Source organism: Halichoeres trimaculatus, unplaced genomic scaffold (assembly GCF_033239565.1).
Source record: "Halichoeres trimaculatus isolate MK-OKI-2021-1 unplaced genomic scaffold, fHalTri1.1 fHalTri1_scaffold_12, whole genome shotgun sequence".
NCBI lineage: Eukaryota > Metazoa > Chordata > Actinopteri > Labriformes > Labridae > Halichoeres > Halichoeres trimaculatus.
The window spans coordinates 9,983,868-10,006,333 of NW_027437190.1; the positions used below are offsets into that span (position 1 = coordinate 9,983,868).

The window sequence follows — 22,466 nt, forward strand, 5'->3', positions numbered from 1 at the left end:
AGGCAGTTTCTTCAAAAGCTGTGAGTCAGTTGAGGTGAAAATGCTTGGAGCCGGGTAAAAGACATGCTTTTACAAGAGACTGAATTGTTGTAATAATACAATCAACAAATCGCTGCAATCACTGTCTCTGTTTATTATTGACAAAGAACAATACAAAGTACAAAACAATCCATCAAACAGCAAGAGCAGAAGAAAAGCTACCTTGAATTGAAATTGTGCACAAAGCATTGCCTCAGATAGTTTCAGATTTTATCAACTTTGTGTTCACATCACAAAAGCTTGCATACATGCTACAGACTCCTCACTGTGCAGAAAAGAAAGCATCTCTATCACATCTGATTGGTCGTTTTCTAAAAGTGGAATGTGTTTCATCTGAGAACAAGTAAGAAATTACCAAAAGTGCATGAATGAGAGATATTTTGCGATACAGACTTCACACTTCTTCTTCTTCCTCCTCTTCTTCTTTCTTTTTTAATTTCTAGGTTGTCAAAACAATTCTACGTTGGAGCTTGTTAGCCTGCACTCTCTGGCTTAAAATGAAAATACACTGACTGATCAATGGATGAAAATAAGCTATTGTGTCAAAACCTCACCAGCTTGTACACATGAAAACACAATACTGAATGAATTTCACATAGCACTGCACAATCAATTTCAAGCAACATTACAGTATAGACAGAAAGCCTGCTGCTCAGTAGGAAACAGATCCCTTTCATTTAGTCCACTGTCCGTTCATTCCCTCAGAGTGCTCTTCAATTTATACATATTCACAGCTCAAACAGCAGCAAATTCACATTTTAATGGCAAAGTGAGCAATATATACTACATACTATGACTGCACCAGCTCCTGAATGGCACTTTGTTGCAATCTATTTACAAATTCCATCATTGCTCCAGAGGGTTTGCTGTGCAAATAAATCACAGAGAAGCCCTGCGCTCTGCAGTCTCAGCTGATATCAGTGAATTACTGCCACGACAGTTACCTGACCCTTTGATGAACAGACCTCTCTGCCTCCACTCCGGGGTTACATATTTCTTCTTCTTCATTATACAGCTGCCACTGACCTCCACAGGCTCCTCACAGAGTCCACAGTGGTCATCTTAACAACCACCAAAGCAAGACCAGGATTCAGTAACTCGTCCACTGAACTGACTGAACTACATTCAGAAATTGTTGGAGTTCAGGAGATTATGAATTGAAACAGCTTGTTTAAGTGATTGCCTCTAATCTGTGTGCTTTCCTTTCCTTGAACCCTTTCAAAAGGTCATGTAATTCCATATCTCTGCTTTCTATCTGGCTGCAGTGGAAGGTCAGGGTGTTGTGTGCCTAGTCATTTGAATTACACAGCTTCAAGCAGGAAGAAACATGAACAAAGAGGACTAATTCTAAAAGTTTAACCTGGACAAAACTGAGATGGTTTCCTGGATATTGGTGTCGTGAACTCCAACAGAAAATGTTCCTCCTCGGAAAATGCTGAAAGACCACAATGATAATGTGTCGTCCCCTTAGAAAAAAGAAGCTAAGCTACACTAAATAAGTTAGATTCAGTTTGTAGTAAGAAATGCCACTGTAAGAATGTGCATCATTTACACACCACATATTAACAATCCAAATGTACTCAAATGAGAAGCAAAAAAGCACTTTACACAGCCCATTGGCTTCTGATTTTTCAGCTGTGCTTACACAAGGAGCAGTGTAAGATCACCAACATGGTAGCCTGGAAGTATATTAACGTCTTCACTGTTTTTTCTCAAAAAATGTACCGAGTCGAGTCAAACTATTTGAAAAGCTCCAATGTCTCAAAAGACAGTAATCTCTCTGATGGGCTTCATCAGAGATATTATCATGTGGATCTGCTGAATAGGTTCTGAAGAGAACATTTTAAACCTGAAAACAGTGGTTAAAGAAGTTTCAAGGTAAAACGACTGCTACCTTGATGTGCTACTGAGGGTTTTACCTCAGAAATGGGTCAAGCGGATGCTAACTTTGGCTTGCCGGCTGAGTATGCGTTAAAAAAAAGAGGAAGAATAGTTTAAGATCTTTATGAAACAGCCAAATATAACCAAATTCTGTGTCTAAGGATCTGACTCTAACAATTGTAGAACAAGAAAATAAAAGAGTGGTTTACCATTGACTGTTCAACACACAGAAACAGGCTGTTTTCCAAACCACATACTACACTAGCAGTGCCTACTATTTTGGCTGAAATTCAGTATTTAGTAGGTAGTATGTGAAAACTTGCAAAATCTGCAGTATACTAAAAATCCCTGGATGTCCTACTGATCCAGGAAAAATCCTCAGTATGCATCGGACTAGTCTACCTGGCATACTGTTACCCACAATGCATGGCGCTAACGCTGTTTGTCTATGTGGGTGACAGGTTTTGGTGAATTACTGCCATCTACTGGATGAGTCAGCATTATAATTACAACACAACACTAACGTTGGACGGTCCGGGAGATAGAAGTGAAGTGATGCAAAGAAACACGTAAATCTTGTTGCTTCCAGTTCTACAAATTAATTTAAGTCCATAAACCACATACTCACATTTTAAAAACCATACGTGGATTATATAGAAGTGGTTTTTCCATCAGCTGTTAAGAAATAATAATCCTTTTCTGATTTATTTATTGAAGTAAACAATATAACTTTTGGTGTAGGAATAGAAATCAAGTATGATTATTCGGTGTGATATGATTAACAAAATAGCTAAAATTCTGAGATTTGCCCTTAGCTTGTTTTACATTAATAATAAAGACAAAAAAACAAACATCATCTGTAGCTCTACTGAAACTGGAAACCAGAGTAGTATACTACAACACAGACCCAACAGAACAGTCATACTACATACTACAAGCAAAAGCAGTAGGCAGTAAGCAGTGCCTACTACATACTACATTCATATGTAGTATGTTGTAGGCTGTTTGGAAAACAGCCTCTGTCTCTGTGACATCCTCCATTGATTTCTCAAGGCAATCGTTGGCGGTTGCCATATAGGAAATGCTGACTCAACCTAACTTTAAAATGACCTATCAAGACGCAAAGAGGGGGAGTTAAGCTTGAAGTTTAAGTACCTCTAAAACTGATAAATCATAAAATATATCCTCTCCCCTCGCTCGGTGTGTGCAGATAGAGGGATGAGCTGTTCAGACCAGACTGTAAACACATCCATGGTTCCTGGTGCTCCTACAATAAGCCTCAATTAGACACAGATTATTAACTGAGACTAAAGTTTTTGGTTTTATAAGCAATCATAAACAGCAAGCTTAAGATAAGCCCTACTGACTGCATAGCCATGTTGGCAAGAGACCTTTAACAGGAGAAGAAAAGCATGTTTGGAGAGTTATTGGGTGCCATTGGTGGCTAGCTATATCCTTCCACTAAGGTCCATGGGAGCAGCTAGCTTCAATCAGAAAAAAACATTCCCCATGTATTTTTATGTGTTTTATAAATTTCCATTTTACATTATTCAATGATTCACAGAACCACCAGAAATAAACCTCTGTCATGATAATGATTGAGGAAACGTTTTCCCTCAAGCTATCACAAGAAATAGTTAGGCACTGTGATCTTATATAAGAGGCTTCTAAATGGATCACTTACAGGGCTTTGCTTTAAATGAAGGTATCAAACAACACTAAACAACATGTTTTCTAAAACAGCAGTTTTTAGTTAGAAGAAACTCTCACTTCCTTGGGGGAGGTTTTTTTTGTTTGTACAAATACAAATAAAGAAAAACGCCAGTTCAAGACGTGAAAATGTCTTCTATTTTAGCTAATTTTTCCCTGTTTTTTTGGGATTAAAAAAGTAGAGATCTAGCTTGAAGGTCTAATATTCAACTAACGTTCCATCTTTAAAAGGGGAAACTCAAAAAGACTATCATGACAATATTCTCGTCTGACACCTACCCCACTGCAGAGGTGAGAGGTCCAGATAACAGCACACAAACACTTATCCCTTACTCAGATGGTCTTTTTTTTAATTTTGAGACTTCAATATCAATCTTAGCCTGTTTTGTTAGCTTGAAACTCCTCACAGGGGCTTTAAAGCCTTGACGGAGCAGAAAGTTCGGGAAAATCATCAGGATGGAGGTCATTGTAGGGGTGCCAGGCTAAACCGATCCAATCTCAGAAGGTGGAGCTGCAACACTGCAGACCATTGATTGGTCGAAATAATCGTCACTTATTGTGCGACAGCAGCTGTATTTCTCTTTGCGGCACACAGTCTTCTCTGAAACAGAGCTTGATTGCACTTTGTATCAAGAGCCTCATAAAGAGGACGAAATGCTGGATGTCTTCCATTGCTGCTCTTTGTTTACCATGTCACCATTTTCATCTTTGTTGAATTTATACGTGGGGTACACTGTGTCGCGCTGCTATGGTGTCACGCTGTTATGTTACTGATGCGGCTGTCGACATCCATCTTTTACTTCGCTTACCAAGAGAGATCACGGTTGGCTGTAGAAACACAAATAGGACCAAGCTTAACTGAGCCAACCTGTACCAAACCATTCTGATCTAAACCGGACTGCTTGGTGGAAATGGGGCTCATAGTAACTGACGGGGAAAAAGTTCTCTTTTTTTCAATGTTGAAGAATATAGTGGTTCACTTCAGTCCAACTTACATCTCAGAGAGGATGAACATATTTCTGCCTATGTGTCTTAGATTGTTGGTTGCTCTTGCCTTTAGATTATAACGGCTGAAATAAACCAGATGCTTCCATCACGGCAACAGATCAGATAGGTTTCCATTCAAGTCAGTCTGTCAACTTAACTAGATTCATTCCATTGGAATCTGGCTGTGAGGCTGGTCTGTCAGGTCACAGGTAATACACAGCCATCCTATTTTTATGAGACGAGGAGCTGTGATCCATAAATTCAGCAATGGGAAGATGCAGTGGGACAGGAATTTTTGGCCAGAAACTCCCTAAAAACACCTTGTGACTTTTAAAATAAAACAAACTGTCAAAATCAGATTGTATTTAGCTTGACTACAACAATCAATGGACGTGATGAGGCAGACCAGGATTCAACAAGTTTGAGGTTTTATAGCCCAACATGAATGAAGAGAGACTTGTGAAGTGCGAAGCGGAGGAACTTATCAGTCCCAAGACTCCACCTGTCTCTCAGTCCTGCAGCTTGCCGGACTCAACACAAAGTTGGTGTGAGTTATCAACGGGCAGTGGGGTCGGAGCCGAACTGCAGAAGCATCTGGTGTATTTGATTTATTCTAAATGATCTCTATATGGCAGACTCATTCTGTAATGTGGGCTGAGGATCTGCTTCTGCTTAGACTAGAGAGGAAGGATGAAAGTGATAATTAAACTCAATGATAAGACATGAATAGCTCTCATGCTCTCTTTCTGCAAAGGTTAAAATTAATGTTCACACACAAAGGTGTCTGCATCATATCATTGAATTAGATATGTCACACCCTGCATTAGTCGCTCAGGCTTTCTCTTTTAGACAAAAGGGCAGACTTTGCTCTGCAGTTGTATTAATAACCTGTAATTTGCAAGATTAATTAAAAGTTTCCTTAATTTATTCTATACAAAACAGCCTGTGCCAGCTCATCACAAAGCATCAGGTTTGGCTCCTGGCAGATGTCTTGTCAATAAAGAAACATGTCGGGGAGAAGAGACTTTTGATGAATTGAATCAGAAGTGTCAGGGTTGTTTAAATCAAACCTCTCTAAAATGTCCCATGGGTGACTGAATCCAGACAGTGGCTCAAATCTTCACTTTCCTCTTTAAGAAGAAGGTTTGTTTATAATCAGACTTTGACTTCACTGCCAGACACAGGACGCTCCTCAAACGGTATCTTCTTGGCACTTGGAAGGATGCTGTTTGGTAAATACTGATCTGAGGGCGTGTTCAGCTCATCCATCTCTGTAGTAAAGTGGTCTGGACTCTCCCCATTGGATGTCTCCTTTATAACACTATAAGTTAGCGCCACACTGTATGATGCCGGTTTCTCTATACGCTGAGGGCCACAGTGGCACAGTTTCTTGAAAGCTGTGCGGAACTTCTGAGACATGGCGTTGTAAATCACCGGGTTGATGGCACTATTTAGGTAGACGCAGAGACGGCAGAAGAGCAGGAACCAGATGTCCAGGTAGGCCTTGTCCAAGAAGGAGTTTACCACCACCAAGGTCCTGTATGGCATCCAGAGTAAAGCGAAGAGGATGACCACCACAGCCAGCATCTTTGTCACCTTAAACAAACAAAACAAACTGTGTTTAAGAATGCTGCAAGTACAAAAAACAAGACAGATGATCAACTTGTTCGTGTTTTTCATGTCGTAGAGTGAGCCACAGCGTAAGGTGTGAGGTAAATGTTGATTTCACAACACATTTTTCACCTGTCATGGCAGAAAAAGCACAAGTGTTATAAATAACTGTAACACTGGCTTAGTCCCTCGGAAGAGTCTCGGTAAATCCTGACAATGTGACAGTGAAGCAGCAGAAACAACACGAGGAACCTGAAAATAAGGCTGCTGAATGGGATTCATGGATGTCAAATTGTCTTTGTGACAAACTAAGCCCATTGTCACACGAGTAGTTCATGAAACTTAAACTGACTTTCTATGAGCTGAATAGGACAACCTATAGTAAGGCATAGATTGTTATAAAAATAGGAATAGGCCTAAGTTTGAGCTCAACCTGCCTGTTATGACTCACAGTAAGAGAAGATGAACTGGGATGAATCAGTGTGACAGCTCATTGAGTTTTTCTTCCTGGCCACTGTCAGAACCAGTGACACTTTCCATATATCAGTCTGTACACACTGTCATTTATGATGTAAAAAGTCCATTTTCTTTTACTCACTGTAGAAAACAGACACTAAATATTCTGGACTGCTGTTGCAATAATGGTTAGTTAACCCGGTGATCTCTCTGAGGCCATAGTAAAAAGTGTACTGCTGGGAAGTTACAGACCAATGCTACCGAGTAGTGACCCGTCAGAATCAAGTTTAATAACAGCTGTGTAATAACTAGTGCTGTCAAGTGATTTAAAAACTGAATCTAATTAATTACAGGATTCGTAATTAATTAATCTAATTAATCACATTTTGATCTCACATCTGCTTAGGGACCCCAAATGAAGAATCTGAATTCTAGGACATTCTAGGACAACAATTTTAAAAAATAATCAATATGCGACTTTTTATTTATTTTTATTTATTTGTTATTATTATTATTTATTTATTTATTTATTTATTTTTATTTTATTTATTTATTAACATTTAAACAAGTCTTTCATATACTTTCTAACTGAGAAAGAAAAAAGAACACTGAAATTTTACTGACCTCCAATTGTCAGTAAGGGTAACAAACCATACAGAGTAAAGTAAATAAGGGGTACGGCTCTGCCAGCCATGAACATTCTTCTGTATGGATCTCTGTTGCTCACAGGGTTTTTGACAGAAAACCAGCAGATTGACTTTTGCTGGTTTTAAGGAAGAATAAGTACAATTACAATATTTCCACCAGGTCAGTGTACATGATTTTTCTTTTTTTCTAATTGCAGCCTTTACGATTTGAAAATAGCATTGCGATGTCTGTTTCAAAACGATTCATTGTTCAGCCCAAGTTCATTGTGTCTATAGGAGTAAATTATTTTTTTCAGCAGGGTCTAGCAGGGTCTGGCACAGCTTGTCAATCAAATTCATGTGGGTGGCTACTGTGGGTGAGAGCGATATGCTTTTTGGATGAGAGTTCAGCATGGATATGAGGAGCAGATGTGAGATAACAGAGACAAAGCGAGACGCTGCCCGTCAGAAAAGTTCAGGCAGCTCAAGCTCAAACTGAGGATGTGTCGCGGTAGTTCCAAGAGAAAGAGCGGGGTGATTGTGACTAAAGAGGCTGGAGATCCTGGAGAGGATCAAAAGATGGAGCGCCCAAAATAAACACGATCAAGGGAAATTGCCTTTTGTCTGGTTTTTGGATCAAAAACAGGAAGAGGGACATAAAAGAAAAGAGTCCACTCTTCTTAAGTAGTTTTGGTGTTTACATAGTCATAGAAAACAATACTATTTGGGTCCTGACAGATTATTCATGATGCTCTGAAAATGGCTGGCAGCCAATGATTTAATCGTGTTAATTTTATAACACATAAATTTGAGGTGTAGTTAATTAATCTAACTGGCACTTTAAAGTGTCAGCTCTGGTAATAACAATTGGCAAAAAACCTCTGTGTTGTGTGAAACAATCGTAATGAGAGTCAACCATCTTCCTGTTTGACCCTCTGTAACTGGAGGGACTTAGAAAACACCATTTGACTGTAATGTGCTGCTATCGTTTTTAATATCAACCCTTATGATTACAAAATCGAATCAGAACATTCCTGGTGTTGCAGCTTCACATTAAAGGGAATCACCTGCTGGAACCAGCAACAGACAAAGAGAACTTCAACCCAATTGGAAATGTGTTTTTCTTAGTGTCTTTTACAGCACCACTTTGGTACAACTACTTCCGTTTAACTGCTTAGTGAATGAACCCTGTGGCCACTGGTATTTAACCTACTACACTTAAACCCAGAGATGACAAAGGACCACCCAGTAAATCCCAAACAAAAGTTTTCACCGTCAGTTCCACTGAATCAAGGCAATTGTGTTTATTCAAACAAAAAACAAACAACATGGTGTCTGTAATAACTACACACTTGACTTGAGTAAAATTAATAAAATCCACAGTGATGCTTAGACACCAATCATCAGCCAGAGATCAGAAAGGGTGAATATCAGAGAACCACATGTACAAAAGTATAAGTAATGTGATAAGAAATCAGTTTAATATGCCTCTTTCAAAGAAAAAAAAGTATTCGAAAGAAGAATTTAAGGGAAAAGAAAGCCCTGTCTGTCAGCAAATGCTGAAAATCTACAACACACATCTTTAAATACAGTTTTTGTTGATTCACGATGTGATGTGCACAGTGGGCATAAAATACAAATTTCTACAGATGCTCACATTTTGGATTTCAATGACTTTCCTCCTGTTGGTAGACTGTTCACTCGAATGACTCAATGATTTGCTAAAAAACTAAGCCGAAAAAAAAAACAAGCTGAATTAAAGTAGATCACAGTATCCTAAGTTTGACAAAGACTCTACACTCATCAACAGAGCAACAGCTCTGTGACATCAAACAAGACTACAAGAGGTGATGTCCTTTCAGAAGCTGACTGCCCTCTCTCTAAAGATCACAGGACCTCTATTATCAGTCACAGTTACCTTACTGTGACTGCACAAATCATTGAAGTGAAGAAACTTGAGTCATTTGCATACCAATCTGAAGACAGTCACCAGACACTCTGCAGGTAATTGTGGCGACTGGTGCAGTTCATCACCAGGTCACCACGGGCAGAGCTCTCAGTTCTTTAAACTCTGTAGCTCAAGATAAAAACAACTGTATCCATGTGTCTTAGTTTGGATGACTTTATTTTCAAATCTCCAAATAAGACATCAACTGATAGCCATGGGGTGGACAGGGTTATTGTGAAACAAGGCAAAAAAATATGTTTCCTCTGCCTGCTCCTTCCAAGGACATCATATACTGAATGAACACAACTTCACTCCTTGGGGTTGAGACTTGTTTCATATGCTCTTCTCTCTACCAATGGTACAGCAAATTGAAGGCCTACATGTACCTTCTAGAAGACGATTTTACCATAACGTTGAGAAAACATCTCTATTGGATGGCACAGGATTACATCAGCACTCAATCCTCACTTCAGGGACGTATGGAGAGAAGAACCAAGCAGAGCTTCTCGAAGGCCCTTAGAGAGGCCAGGTAAGTAGATGAAGAGCTTTGAGTTGAACACTCTGAGCCCTGCATCAGAACAGTAGATTGCTCAAGGCAGTGGAGATCATTTTATCCAAGGGCAAATCCATAGCTGAGTCCAGCAACTCAAAAACATAAACTCAAAACCGCCCCAAGTTTCTTTTCTGAAAACTAAATCCCCCCATAGTTCAGTGGCAATAGTGAACTCTAACAACTTACTGTCTGGTTCCAGAAGTATCAGATATCGAGAAAGATGAGACGTTTGTCATTTTGTAGCTGACCAAACAGGCTGCACTACCCACTTTGGCCTGGGTGGGTTTATCTTGTCAAAATTTTTAATTGAAACATAATTTTCTCTGGATCAAAAATGACTATTCCTCTGTTAATCTTCATAAATACATGCTTTTATTTTGAATTTCTATTCAGTTGCCTGTTAAAGAGTTTCCACCCAGGTGCTCCTCCACATCATTTTGAACTGTCCAACATTAGAAGATGTGTTAGCCCCTCTCTGATTAAACTGACTGTGGGAATTATGTGGTGTGGGTAGGGGGTAATATATATATATATATATATATATATATATATATATATATATATATATATATATATATATATATACACACACACACAAACTTTTTTTTTTTTACTTTTTGTAAATTGGCAACTTGGAACTTGTAAACCCAGTACAGCTAAGCTTCCGGACTCTGATATAGTCAGAGATGAGAACACCAGAACTAGATGATTCTTCTTCTTTTTTTCACATTTCTTATATGCATGAATTTGTACTACAATAATAACATTTTTGATCATCCTATATTAACAATAATAATACTTATTTTGTGTTCATAGTAAGTTAAACATCTTTGTAGCTTCCAAAGTCTTCTGAGGTTTATTTCATTACTCATGTACCAGGATTAATTTGACTGGCACTTATGTGCAATTAATTTGAAGGAATTAATTTTGAAGCATGTTGTTAAATGGACTGTTGGTTGAAGTGATTGATATCCCTAGTTGATTTTCTTAATCAGGCCTTTTCTTGTTCAAATGTGGTGAAGCATTACATCTTTTCTTTTTCTATTAAAACATTTGTTCTTCTGATGGGAAACAGTTTGATTAAATCTGTATGCACAACTTAACACGGCCAAGATTTGTTAGAGAAAGAACAATCAGCATAGGATAATCCAGGTGTCTAACTTGTGTATAATTAGACCTTATCCATATTTATGTGGTGTCGTCTCAGCTGAGTGTAATTGGATTGGAAAGGAGCACCACCGGTGTCATCAGTGGCTGAAACAGCTAATCCTGAACCCTCATTACCTCTTGACCTTTAGATAACTCAGTAAATTACATGGTAAACAGCACGATCGTTTTTTGCACTGACAAAATGTGTTTAGTGCTGACCACGTTAAACATGTGATTATGGGTTTATGGGTGTGTTAGTCAGTGAGAAGAACGATACATAGAGGTGTAGAAAAAGCCTATTTGACCCTGGTTTAACAGCTTAAACTATCCAATAGAGAGCCCCCTGAGGGTACCACACCCTCTGTCATTCCAGACAGGCTTCTCCCACTGATCTGATAAACAAACGTCTAGCTCTGCTGTCTACCTGTGCGTCTGACACTGCCTGTCTGTGCCTTCAAAGGATTTTGTTGTATTCGAACAAGTTGGGACCTTTCAGCTGGGATTTTTTGTCTATGATGAGTAGATGACATAAGAGAAGGATAGAAAGACCAGTTGCATACTTGACCATGTTGAGAAAAGCTGTAGTGTTTTTTGTTAAGCAAAAATGACTGTACTACTTTGAAAAAGGCAACCAATCACAGTTTGCTATCTGTTGGCTTACAATTCTTGTCTCTTGTCACTCTTTTTAGTATTCATTGTCAAGTAGACCATTTTATGCACCAATGTGATTCTATTCTTTCTTAACTCTTGAAGACATAATAATGTCTCACAAGAAGTCATTTCCTCTTTACGGTCCTGAATAGGACTGGGCGATTCATCAGAAAAAATCGAAAACAATTTTGAGAGTATCTGATCAATGTAAAACTACCGTGTTGATTATTTCAATTTTTGCCCTCTTTTCATTCTCTTTCTTCTAATACACCATTCCCTTATAATACATTCCTGATTATGTAGTTACACAAAAGGCAGCAAGACGTCACAAAGCGTGGAGGCTGCCAGAGAACCAGAAGAAGAGGAAGTAGCCACATGAAATTGTTCCTTCCAGTTTACATGCATCTTAAGAAATAAGACTATGAGCTTAGTCAGCAAGAGATCAGACTATTAAGATGCATGTAATCAGCTTAGTCAGACGGAGGATGACCGCGCATTGCTCGATCGACACGTGTGGATAGGGATGGGTACCGAACTAGGTACTTTTATAGGCACCGACCGAATCCTGTCAAAAGTACCAGGTACCGATTCACATAAAATCAAAAGGTACCATGTTTAGGTATGTCATTATTCACAGGGTTTACCTTTAATATATCATTCCCATTCTATTTTAAGGTTACGTCATACACAAGTTGCTATGCACCATATCAAACAAACATAAAAGTTTACTTTATGACCCCCACGCATGCGTTTAGCCTCCGGAATAAATGTAAAACCTTACTGTTTGTTTGAATATTGATGAGTTTTACATAAATAACAAGGCAGAACATCAGACAACTTAATGCCATAACCTCAATAAAAGAGTTTTGTCATTTCATTATTGAATTATTATGTTAAGTGAGTTTGTTTTGGGGATTCTTTTTTTTTTCAGCAATCATCTTGGAATGTTCCTTCCAAAGGACATTTAGTTTTTTTTTTTATTATTTTGTTTGTTTGTTTTTTACACTGAAATCACATTAGTAAGCATTACAAACAAACAGAGGTTACAAAATTTGTATGTTTAGAGTTAACTAAACTCAAATGAAACTGAATGACTGTACATAAGATGAGGACCTATATCAGTTCTAAAAATGAAACCAATGTTCAAATACCTCCATTACATTTGAAGATCAACAAGTGGCAGCTCTGATTGAAAACAAGTCTTTGTAATCACAAGAGTAAACAGGATGATGCTCATACAATAAACATCACCCTGAACTCTGGCCCAAAATTATGTTGTTTTATTCATTTTTGAAATCACATGAAAGAAAACACCCTCTGGGAAGTAGCTCGTACCTTACCCTGCTTCTAATTACAACAACAGCAAACTTGTTCCATTCAGATTTGCACTAATTGCTCTCTAAAAGTTGGCTCTATAAAAACATACTGATCAGTCTGTTATTCGTTAAAGCCGAGCTTTTCTGCATCAACTTTCTGCTTAAGGCCCTTTGTGAGTGGCATTTTATAAGCTCTAAATATATCCAGAAGTGCTTTCGCCTGCCAGTGTTCTCCACGACCCATGACACTGCATCTGATGGTGATGAAGAGCTTGACAGCCTCACAAACATAAAACCATAAATATTGCAATCACCCCCTGGTGGCTTGCTGCTGTACAAGTAATGTGAGTCTGTTACTGAACAGTCAAAGGCCCTTAAACACAAAACAATATCATAAACTTGGAAAGAAAATTAGTGTATCACATAATACATAATTGAGGATAATATATTAACTTTAAGAACATCTGGCCCTAACAGTGTCTGCCCAAAAAATCTTTTTTTTCTTTCTTCTTGGATAATTGTAGTTGATGACCCCTATTGTATGCAGTAAAATGGATGGTAAAAAAATATGTCTAATATGAAAAACAGGAAACATGCATCAACCCTCTGCTGTTCGGAAATCTGGCTAATACAGAAGTGCACAAATTTGCAGTTCCTCTTTTGTCCACTTGAGGCTGTCTGCAAAGATTAAACCTGGTCACCGCAGGCTTAAAAACTGTTTTGGGAAAGTAGCCCAAAGTTTTTGACACACTTTAAGAGGGGTGAACTTCATGATAAAATCTGTTTGAACAATATTGAGGTAAAATATATACATTTGCATTTTTAGATGACTTGACAGGAAGATGTATGGCTGTAGCTGTTTGTCAGGAGGCCAAAAGCCTTTACTAGGTTACCTGCTTCCAGGTTGACCACAGGTAAGGTTGATCATTTCCAAATGGAGTTAATAACCACTAATCTTCAGAATGTCTGGTCAAATAGACTACATCAATCTTCGAAACAGTACGGTCAGAATATGGTCACTTGTGGTCACTTTCCAAAAAAGTGTGAAACAATTTGCGTTGTGTATTCTTACACTGAGAGAGTTTGGATCTGCATCCTGTCCCTTCATTTCATGCATCCCTTCATGTCTGTTCTCTCCATTCACTGCTTTGTGAGTTATTAAAACTGCTGCCGGGCCAAACACAATAGATTGTCCCATATCATATCTGCGAGTGGTTTAAACTGTGCTTTTTCAGTCAAGCCTCTCAACATCTCAAATGACTGTTGTGATTGGTTCTATCTGAGAGTTAAACCTCGTTACATTCTGGTCCACTCTTACCACATAAACATTTCTCATTACCATAACAAATCCTTTATCAGACATGATCTCATCAGGCAGAAAGAGTCTGGGCTGTGTTGATTTCCCTCACAGCTTCTAAGATGTGAAGTACTTCCATATTTGGTGAAATAAAATGCTGTATAAAGTTAATTGATTTTGGTTATACTAACAAGTGGGGGTTTTCACATGTATTTATGTTGGTTTAAAGCTGCTTCAAGGAACTTTGGGTTTGTGTGGCCAACGTTTCGGTGACTGCTTTTGAAAGAAGACGTATATCACTCTCTGATTTTGTCTTTTATACAACAAGGCAGTGAAATGCGTCACTTACTGGCAATATCTTAAGTTGAAAAAGAGAAGAAAAGCTGTCACCCCTTCACCATGGTTTTAAACATTAAAAGTTACTCTGTTATAATAACTGAGCGTGCTGTTTGTGGTCTCCTTGTTTTTTCTAGCTCATGGTGAGGCATCAGCTTGTTTTCATTGCTTTTTTACAACCTGTTAAAAATCTCTAACAGGAGCTTTAAACACAGTTCTGGACATTTTGTTATGTAACAGGATGTATCTTTTTTCAACCTTTCTTCCTTATCATCATGAATACGTCGACCAATATTTGCCATATTCAACAGCCCTGAAACATCACTCTGATTGGAGGATAATTATCAAACCTGTGGAGCAGCTGGACCCGGTCTCCCCTATGCTCACACACATGTTCAAACACAGAGAGTACACTGCGATACTGTGAATGAACAAACAGTCTCCCACCTGTCTTCGGGAAGCCGCCGTGGTGCTGCCGGAGGAGTTGGAAGCGATCATCCTCCCCCCTTGACATGTCTCCTTCTTCCACTTCTTGGTGCTGCCCCTGGGCTCTGAAGGCAGCGGGTTCAGGATCAGGATCCGGGCGATCAGCCCGTACAGAACTGTGGCCAACATTAGGGGCAGCACGTAAAAAACCGCGAAATCGGTGAAGTAAATGGGCAGGTAGTGACTCCTGGAGACTTTGTAGGCGCAGCTGAGCAGAACCACGTTGTCGTAAACTAAGTTTTGAGTGTCAAGCAGAAAGAGCCACATGACACAGTAGGCTGAAGTGAGCGCCCAAACCAGCATGATGATCTTCTTCGCCCTGGATAGAGTGCACAGGAACTGTGCCTTGATGGGGTGGCAGATGGCGATGTAGCGCTCCACGGTGAAGGCGGTGATGGAGCAAGAGGACGCGTTAATGCCCAGGTACTGCAAATAAGTGATCCCCAGACACCCCGCGTACCCGAACACCCACTGTCCGCACAGGGCATCCGTGATATTAGGGAGCCCGGCGGCTGTCAGCACTATCAGGTCAGCTGCAGCCAGACTCACCAGGTAACAGTTTGTGGGAGTCCTCATGTGCTTGGTGGTCAGAACCACAAGTATGACCATCACGTTCCCCACGATCCCAACCCCGCAGATAAGAGACACTAAGAACACGCTGGCCACTTTGTACTCGACGGTGAAGTCTGTCCACACACCCAGGGTCTGATTGTCCTGCACCGACGTGTCATTCCCCACTGTCACGTTATCCATGGTGAGGTTCTCCATGTCAAGCTGCAGCTTATTTCTGTGCGCTTTTCAGGGAATTACACATGGCATTAAATAAAAAAGCAAACAAAAATCTGTTTCACTTAGCAACATGGTCCCGATACGATAAAGCCCCTTAGTGTCAGGCGTTCAAAAAAACTTCACTTCAGAAAAATTAAACCCAGTCAAAGCATTCTCTGCAGCACGAAAAACAGTTTCTGATCATGCAAAGACATCAAAGGAAATTCCGAAACCCTTTTCTTGATTAAAAAAAAAAAGTCCGTTCGACCACAGCTGCTGGAAGTTTTCAGATTGTGTGGTGGAGGAGCGGCAGCTCTGCGCCCTGCTCCTCTCTCTGCGCCCACTGAGTCCTGACTGGCCTTCATGCAGCTTCGCTCCTCAAGCGCCCCCCCCTCCCCCTTCTCTCTTCTTCCTCCTCTTCATACACACACACACAGCGTGTGGCAGAGTAGAAGTTTCACTTCACTTCCTGCCTTTAATTGTGAAAAAGGAAATGTAAATATACATCAGTATATGTAAGAACATAGAACTATTAATAAAATACAAATGTGGGCTTGACTGTTGAAATGTAGAAAATCAGGTAATTCTTGTCATAAAGCTAAAAGTTGATTCCAGTATTTTTAGAAGAGGAAAGAGAATACAATGTCCCATTCAATACTGTCTTCACACACTAACATACCTCATTCAAATACTATGGTATTGGCACATCAAGCAGCAACACCTGGTATATGAATATGACACAATGTAGAAGTGCTAAAATCTGTTGTTTCTCCAGTGTTCGCTTGAGGCTGACTCCAGAAGTATCGGAAGTCACATACACACCAAGACAAAAATAGCCGTTTTCAAAGCAGAACTAAACCTATTTACAGCCTTGTTAAAAAAAAATACGTCTCCTGTCTGAATCATTAAGTTTACTATCAGCACACACTGTACAGGGGGTGGATTTTTTTTTTTTTTTTTTTGTAACTTGGCAGTTTAGATGGTATTGAGATTTCGAGCTCGTCCAATCGGAGGTACAGCTCAGCTCATGTGACTGACGGGCGCCCTTTCCTCTTCTAGTATGGCCACAATAGTTGCCGGAGAACCAGAACAGAGGTAAAGCCAGCTGACAGGGTAGTTATTTAGCTGGTTTCAAGAAACTTCAACCCAAATGCTTTTCTGGTTTCATGATTATACTTCTGAATTTTAAAGAACATTAAAATTATGTATACGTTGAAACAGACATACAACCTGGTATCCATTTGTTTGATCAAAATACTGTCATAAAAGCCACACTGCAAGATTTTATCAATCATCCACACTCGACGAAATAGAGTATTACAGCAAAACAGTAATTAAACAACATCCTCTGCAATAAAAAAAAATACATTTCAATAATCCAACTACTTTTCTGTTGATGACTAACTGATTCAACTGTTAATCATTTAGTTTACTGAATGGACACATCCTGCAGAGTGAAGCGGAGAAGCCATCCTAAATGAATGAACCTCTGCACGGTACTACAGTTACACATGCTCCAGAGGAGTAGTGATATACGGCTGACTGCAGATCATTAGTTTGTGACTGACTGATAAAATAATCACATAATTAACTCAGAAGATGGCACAGTAACACTAATGATATTGTTATGTAACATACCTTATGTTCAAAGCTGATGGCTCATAAGAAGGCAAAAAGAGGATATAAAATTACGAGATGTAACCAATTATTATTTTATTTAAGACTTTACTCAAGTCATCGGAAACGGATATGCGACAAACCATGATTACATAATTTGTACTTTTCCCTGTTTTCTGTATAAGAGAGGGAATGCACTTCTCATAAACTGCTAACTTTAAGTGGTAGAGGGGTTTTTATGTTCTAGCTAACGTGGGAAGATGTGTTTCCTGAGATACTTTCCCTCTATAGAGTCCCTCAAGGAAAACTAGTCCCAGGAGAGAGTGAGAGAGTCTAGACTGAGATCAGTTAAAAACCCAAAAGATAACTTATCATATATAAATGGAGACTTAGGCTCCCCCATGGAGCCCAATGACCCTGCAGTTCTATACTGAGGGTCTTCTGCAACTTACCAGATCCAAACCTGAGTGGTGCGTGGGTATTGGACTTTAGGTTTGCTTCATACCCCCCTACCCTAGCAAACAGCAGGGTATGTGAAAGCATGGATTGGTGTGGGCTGCTGACCATGGTAGTCATGGGAGTATGAAATACCAACCATGTTGCATTTCTCAGCCTCACAGGAAAAGCTGATTCAAGGGTGCATGAGAAAAGGCCCTGACAAAAGTTAAACTGGAGCTAGAGGGGGGAAATGATGCAGATCCTGACCATGCACTGTAAAAAAAAAAATGTTGTTTTTACAGGAAAACGCTGGCAGCTGTGGTTACCAGAGAATTCCTGTAAAAAATACAGCAGCACAGTAGAGAACATTACCGATACAAAATGTAAATTAATTTACAGTGAATGAATGTATGTTGAATCACATGCAAAACCTGTAAATTCCACCAAAAACATGTGTTAATGTTGCATAAAGGTGTTGTTGATAAAAAACTCATTTCCAGTCATTTTTACATATAACAGTTGCTTATTGTGCATCAATATATGATTAAATTAACAGGGAAATATCAAACAAAAAACTTATTCAAATTGCTCAAACTACAGTATAACTTTGCATTTTAAATGGAGGTGTTCTGTATATTACACATAAATTCTATTTATAATATGCTGTATTTCTATGATCTTATAATCAAGTTTTGACTTAAAATTTACTAATAAAAGTAAAAAATATATTTCTACAATGTCAACACTACAGTGTAGGTGTGGATGTCCAAAGCAAGCTAAAACACATCTTGAAAAAGGACAAGACAAAAATATCCATTCTGGAACATTTATTTAACAGCCATCATGGTTTTAAACAATTGTATGCATTTTTTGTGTTCACAACATGCAAACAACCTTCACGTTATAGTAATTTTCCCTATGACTGAATTCAAGTTCAAACACTACAGATGACTAGTCTCTTAAAGTCTGAACATCTGTTTTAAGTGCCAGGCCAACAAGAATAGCACACTCTGAAATGTTCCTACATTATATGGCCTAACTTCCCACACTCCAAGCATGGATTGTGCCACAGTATGACATAAAACATATGAACATGAACAAGCAGGTGATGCCAACAGGCCAAGTTACAAGCCTGATAAACGGAGAGCTAACCCCCTTTACAGTAAGAATACACATTTCTCAAGGTGTGTTTTTTCCAAGTAAAACCATTTCAACTGGATAAATGCTAGATGGAAAAGATTGATCATCTTTATAAAACACACCGAGACTTTAAAACTCAATACATGTGCTTTAGTAAACATAATACACATTGTGGATTAAACAGTGAAAAAACAAACTCTTTGGAAACAAACTGCCAGAATCCACATCAAGAGTCCATATTTTGGCTTACCGCCACTCGTGATCAGAGAGTTCCTGTATCAGGGTGAGGACCCGTGGATTCACGTTGAGACGACGCTTGGAGTTTTTATTCTCAACTTTGGTTCCCCTTTCAGGGTTTATTGAGAAAAAACACCTGTAGAAGAAAAGAATATTAAAGCACTTCAGGGGTAGTTTTAATTAATGACCTTCTGAGGTCATCAGAGGACAAAAATGTCCTGTCAAAAAACAGGTTTAAAAACACAACAGATCAATACTAAATTGCCTTTCTTTATTACTTCTTTAAATGCCATGTAGGTTACATGATGCCTATCTTTTTCTCCTTCTTTAAATAATACAATGGATTTTTGTTTTTTACTAAATAAATATTAGAAAACGTGGGATTTATTAAAGACCAGGCTTAACCCTTGTGGGTAACCAGGGACTTTTGTCCTTATAGTCAATTTTTTGTTCATCTTTTGGCCATACTTGTGGCAGTGTTACTCAGTATTAAATGACTTTTTGTAGGAAGGTCTTTCCCATGGAAAGTCTTAAAACAGAAAGCCTTAAAACAGAAAGTTTGATTTTTGTCAGAAGTCAAAGGTTACCGTGGAAGAAATTTACTACCCTTTGGGGTTTTTGGGGTTCATGTGTGCCCAGGAGAAGTTCAGCAGTTGGCTAAATACAATCAGTGGCTTTTACCAATCAGTTACTGCTTTGTTTGTGCTAATGTTAGCTTTGAAGGTAGGCTAAGTAGGAGCTGTCCCACTATTGTTATCATATTGTTCGCTGTGTGTGATGTTTGGGGAAACTAGATCACTGTAATCTAGTAAACAACATGAATTTGTTTTTCATGTGTGTTCAGGACTGTGAGTGCCAATTATGGCACTAAATTAAATTTGAAACAGTTAAATTTTGAAAATAAACTACATTTATTTGAACACACGTTCTGAAAATTTCAGTGGATAATGGTAAAAATGTCTATGTGGTGAAGATCCTGTGGAAGAAAATTATTTCACAAAACGAAACCCCTGATTAACCCTAAATGCTGCATGCCAAGGTTAGCCGTCTTTGAAATCTGAATAATTTTATATTTTTTAGATGTGGCCAGGTGTGCTGAGGGTTACATTTCAAATGGCATGACCTTGGAAAAAAAAATCATAACTGGAAAATAAGAGTTTATTAAAAGAATGTATTTGACATACATTCTTCACATCAAGGCCATGTGCTTACACAAGAGTCAATCATAATGCCTGTTGAATTTTAATTTACTTGTAATTTCAAATTGTTTCTGATTACAAAATTTGAAGTTGGCAAATATCACAAGTTTTTTAATGCAGATCAAAGACAAACGTAAACCAAGTTACTAAGTGGAACTACTTTGAGTGTTAAATGTCATGTTTTTGAAAAATTGATATTTAGATCAGAAAAATTACATTTAATAACATTCTATTGTTTTATTATTGTAATATAATACAGCCTCCTTTTTTCCATATAACTCCTTGTGTGCAACTGAAAGCAGGATGCGCTGTATCTGTGTGTGTATTTTGTGTGGGCTGTGTGACACCATTAAGGTAAATGTGATAAGCTGAGGGGGACAATACTCAGTAATACTGACGGATTAGAAAAAAATAAATCACCTGAAAAAAACTTTCCAGACTTTGGATTTTGATTGGATAGCTTTTAGTAATTCATGTAAAAGGCATATTTTCTTTGGTTAAGTTTGACAACTACAACTGCTTTGTTTACTTACCTCTGAAGAAACTCCAGAGTTGAAGCCAGCTCAGATGGATAATGTATGTTGAAACAGTAGTAGCTTCCAAACATGAGGTACAATGCAGAAATGAAGGACGAGATGTTGGTGTTGGTAAGGTTCTGATCCAGACTCAGCATGTACCGTGTCGAGGAATAGCAGGACTGCCCTGTGAACAAGTTATTTAACAGATTATATCAATAAATGCTGCACTAAAAATTATCAATTCAATTAAAAAAAGAAAATGTACTTACCACAGACAATAACAGTGGGTGTCAGAGGCAATTGCTCCAGCTGGACCTCTTCTGCAAGACATGATCCTTCGACCTGGAAGAACATGGACTCCTCCTTCTCATCAAAGTAGCTGAGCAGCAGTAGGACCATCTCTACTACATCTTCTGAGCAGCCACTCTGCTGTCCCCGCAGCCTCTGAAGCCTTGCATAATTCTGGGCAAACTTCTTGCTCTTGTTTACACAACTTGTGGTGAAGTAATGGAGAAGCCTTTTTCCCTTTAAATCCAAATTTTGTGTAAATGTCTCTTTGAGGTCTCTCCCAGTGAGCTCCTTGAAGTGGACTGACATGCCAAGTTCATCAAACCAAAATGGCCACTCCTCTCTAAGGCATTTGATGCTTTTTCCCTGATTGACATGTTGACGCTGGGTGTAAAAAGTGGACTTCATGAGACATTTTACCTCCTCTGGATTGTGATCTGAGTGTTGGAACATCACCTGAAGTTTTTCCATCTTTTGCTGCTGACTCTCCAGAGTTTCTTCAAGGGGCAGAAATTTCACATCCCACTTAATGCATCCGTAAGTGTCTTGCATTGCTGCTCTTTCTTCTAATGGGCACTGGTCTGTGTCGTCTGACTCAATGGGATGCTTTCTTTTTCTTAATTTGGGGGTCGAAGTGCGCCTCACATTTTCAATTCTGTTTTGCAGCTGTTTGACAAGGGAATGGTAACCTGTTCCAATAATATCACCCTCTATGACATCTTGCAGAGATTTGGGATATTTTGCCACCATTTTTTTCCCAACATCAGTTGAATGCTTTTTACCTACATTCGGGCATTTTTCCATCATCTCAGTCACAACAATCCGGACCATTTGCCTCCGAAGCTTTGGGCCTGGCCTTTGTCCCCTCTCCAAAGACTGCATCACTTCTTCAGGAAGTTTACTCCATGGAATTTCAAAGTTGTCTTCCCACTGTTTGTCAGGCGTTGGGCTGCTGGAGGAGGTTGATGATGAACTTTGTGGTGAAACAGAGAATGATGACTGTAAATGGGTAGGTAGGTCTTCCACAGATGATGGTTGGCTGTTCTCAGGAGTCTGGTCTTGAAATGGAAATAAATATATATGATTCACTCAGTGCAATATTTAATGTTCATGCCTGATTTTGATTTTTAATAGCTACTGTATGTGTCGGGTTTTAAGTGTTTTTACTTACACTTCTGTTTCCAAACAGAAAGCAGCTTTCTTGCTTGTACAGGT

At 38.9% G+C, this 22,466-nt stretch overlaps 1 protein-coding gene and 1 long non-coding RNA gene across 2 annotated transcripts; both read right to left on the reverse strand.

The window, feature by feature from the left end:
* Positions 1 to 235: 235 nt before the first annotated feature.
* Positions 236 to 16,140, reverse strand: trhra (thyrotropin-releasing hormone receptor a). The gene is made up of 2 exons (XM_074684469.1): positions 15,008 to 16,140; positions 236 to 6,213 (listed from the first exon to the last, which is right to left on the reverse strand). Exons 1-2 carry the CDS (start codon positions 15,812 to 15,814, stop codon positions 5,773 to 5,775), a joined length of 1,248 nt encoding a protein of 415 aa, XP_074540570.1. The 5' UTR covers positions 15,815 to 16,140; the 3' UTR covers positions 236 to 5,772.
* A 3,169-nt stretch (positions 16,141 to 19,309) lies between these two features.
* On the reverse strand, positions 19,310 to 21,358 carry LOC141800376 (uncharacterized). The gene is made up of 3 exons (XR_012599333.1): positions 21,233 to 21,358; positions 20,979 to 21,147; positions 19,310 to 19,382 (listed from the first exon to the last, which is right to left on the reverse strand). It is a non-coding gene; the product is annotated as an uncharacterized LOC141800376 (long non-coding RNA).
* Between the last annotated feature and the right edge of the window lie 1,108 nt (positions 21,359 to 22,466).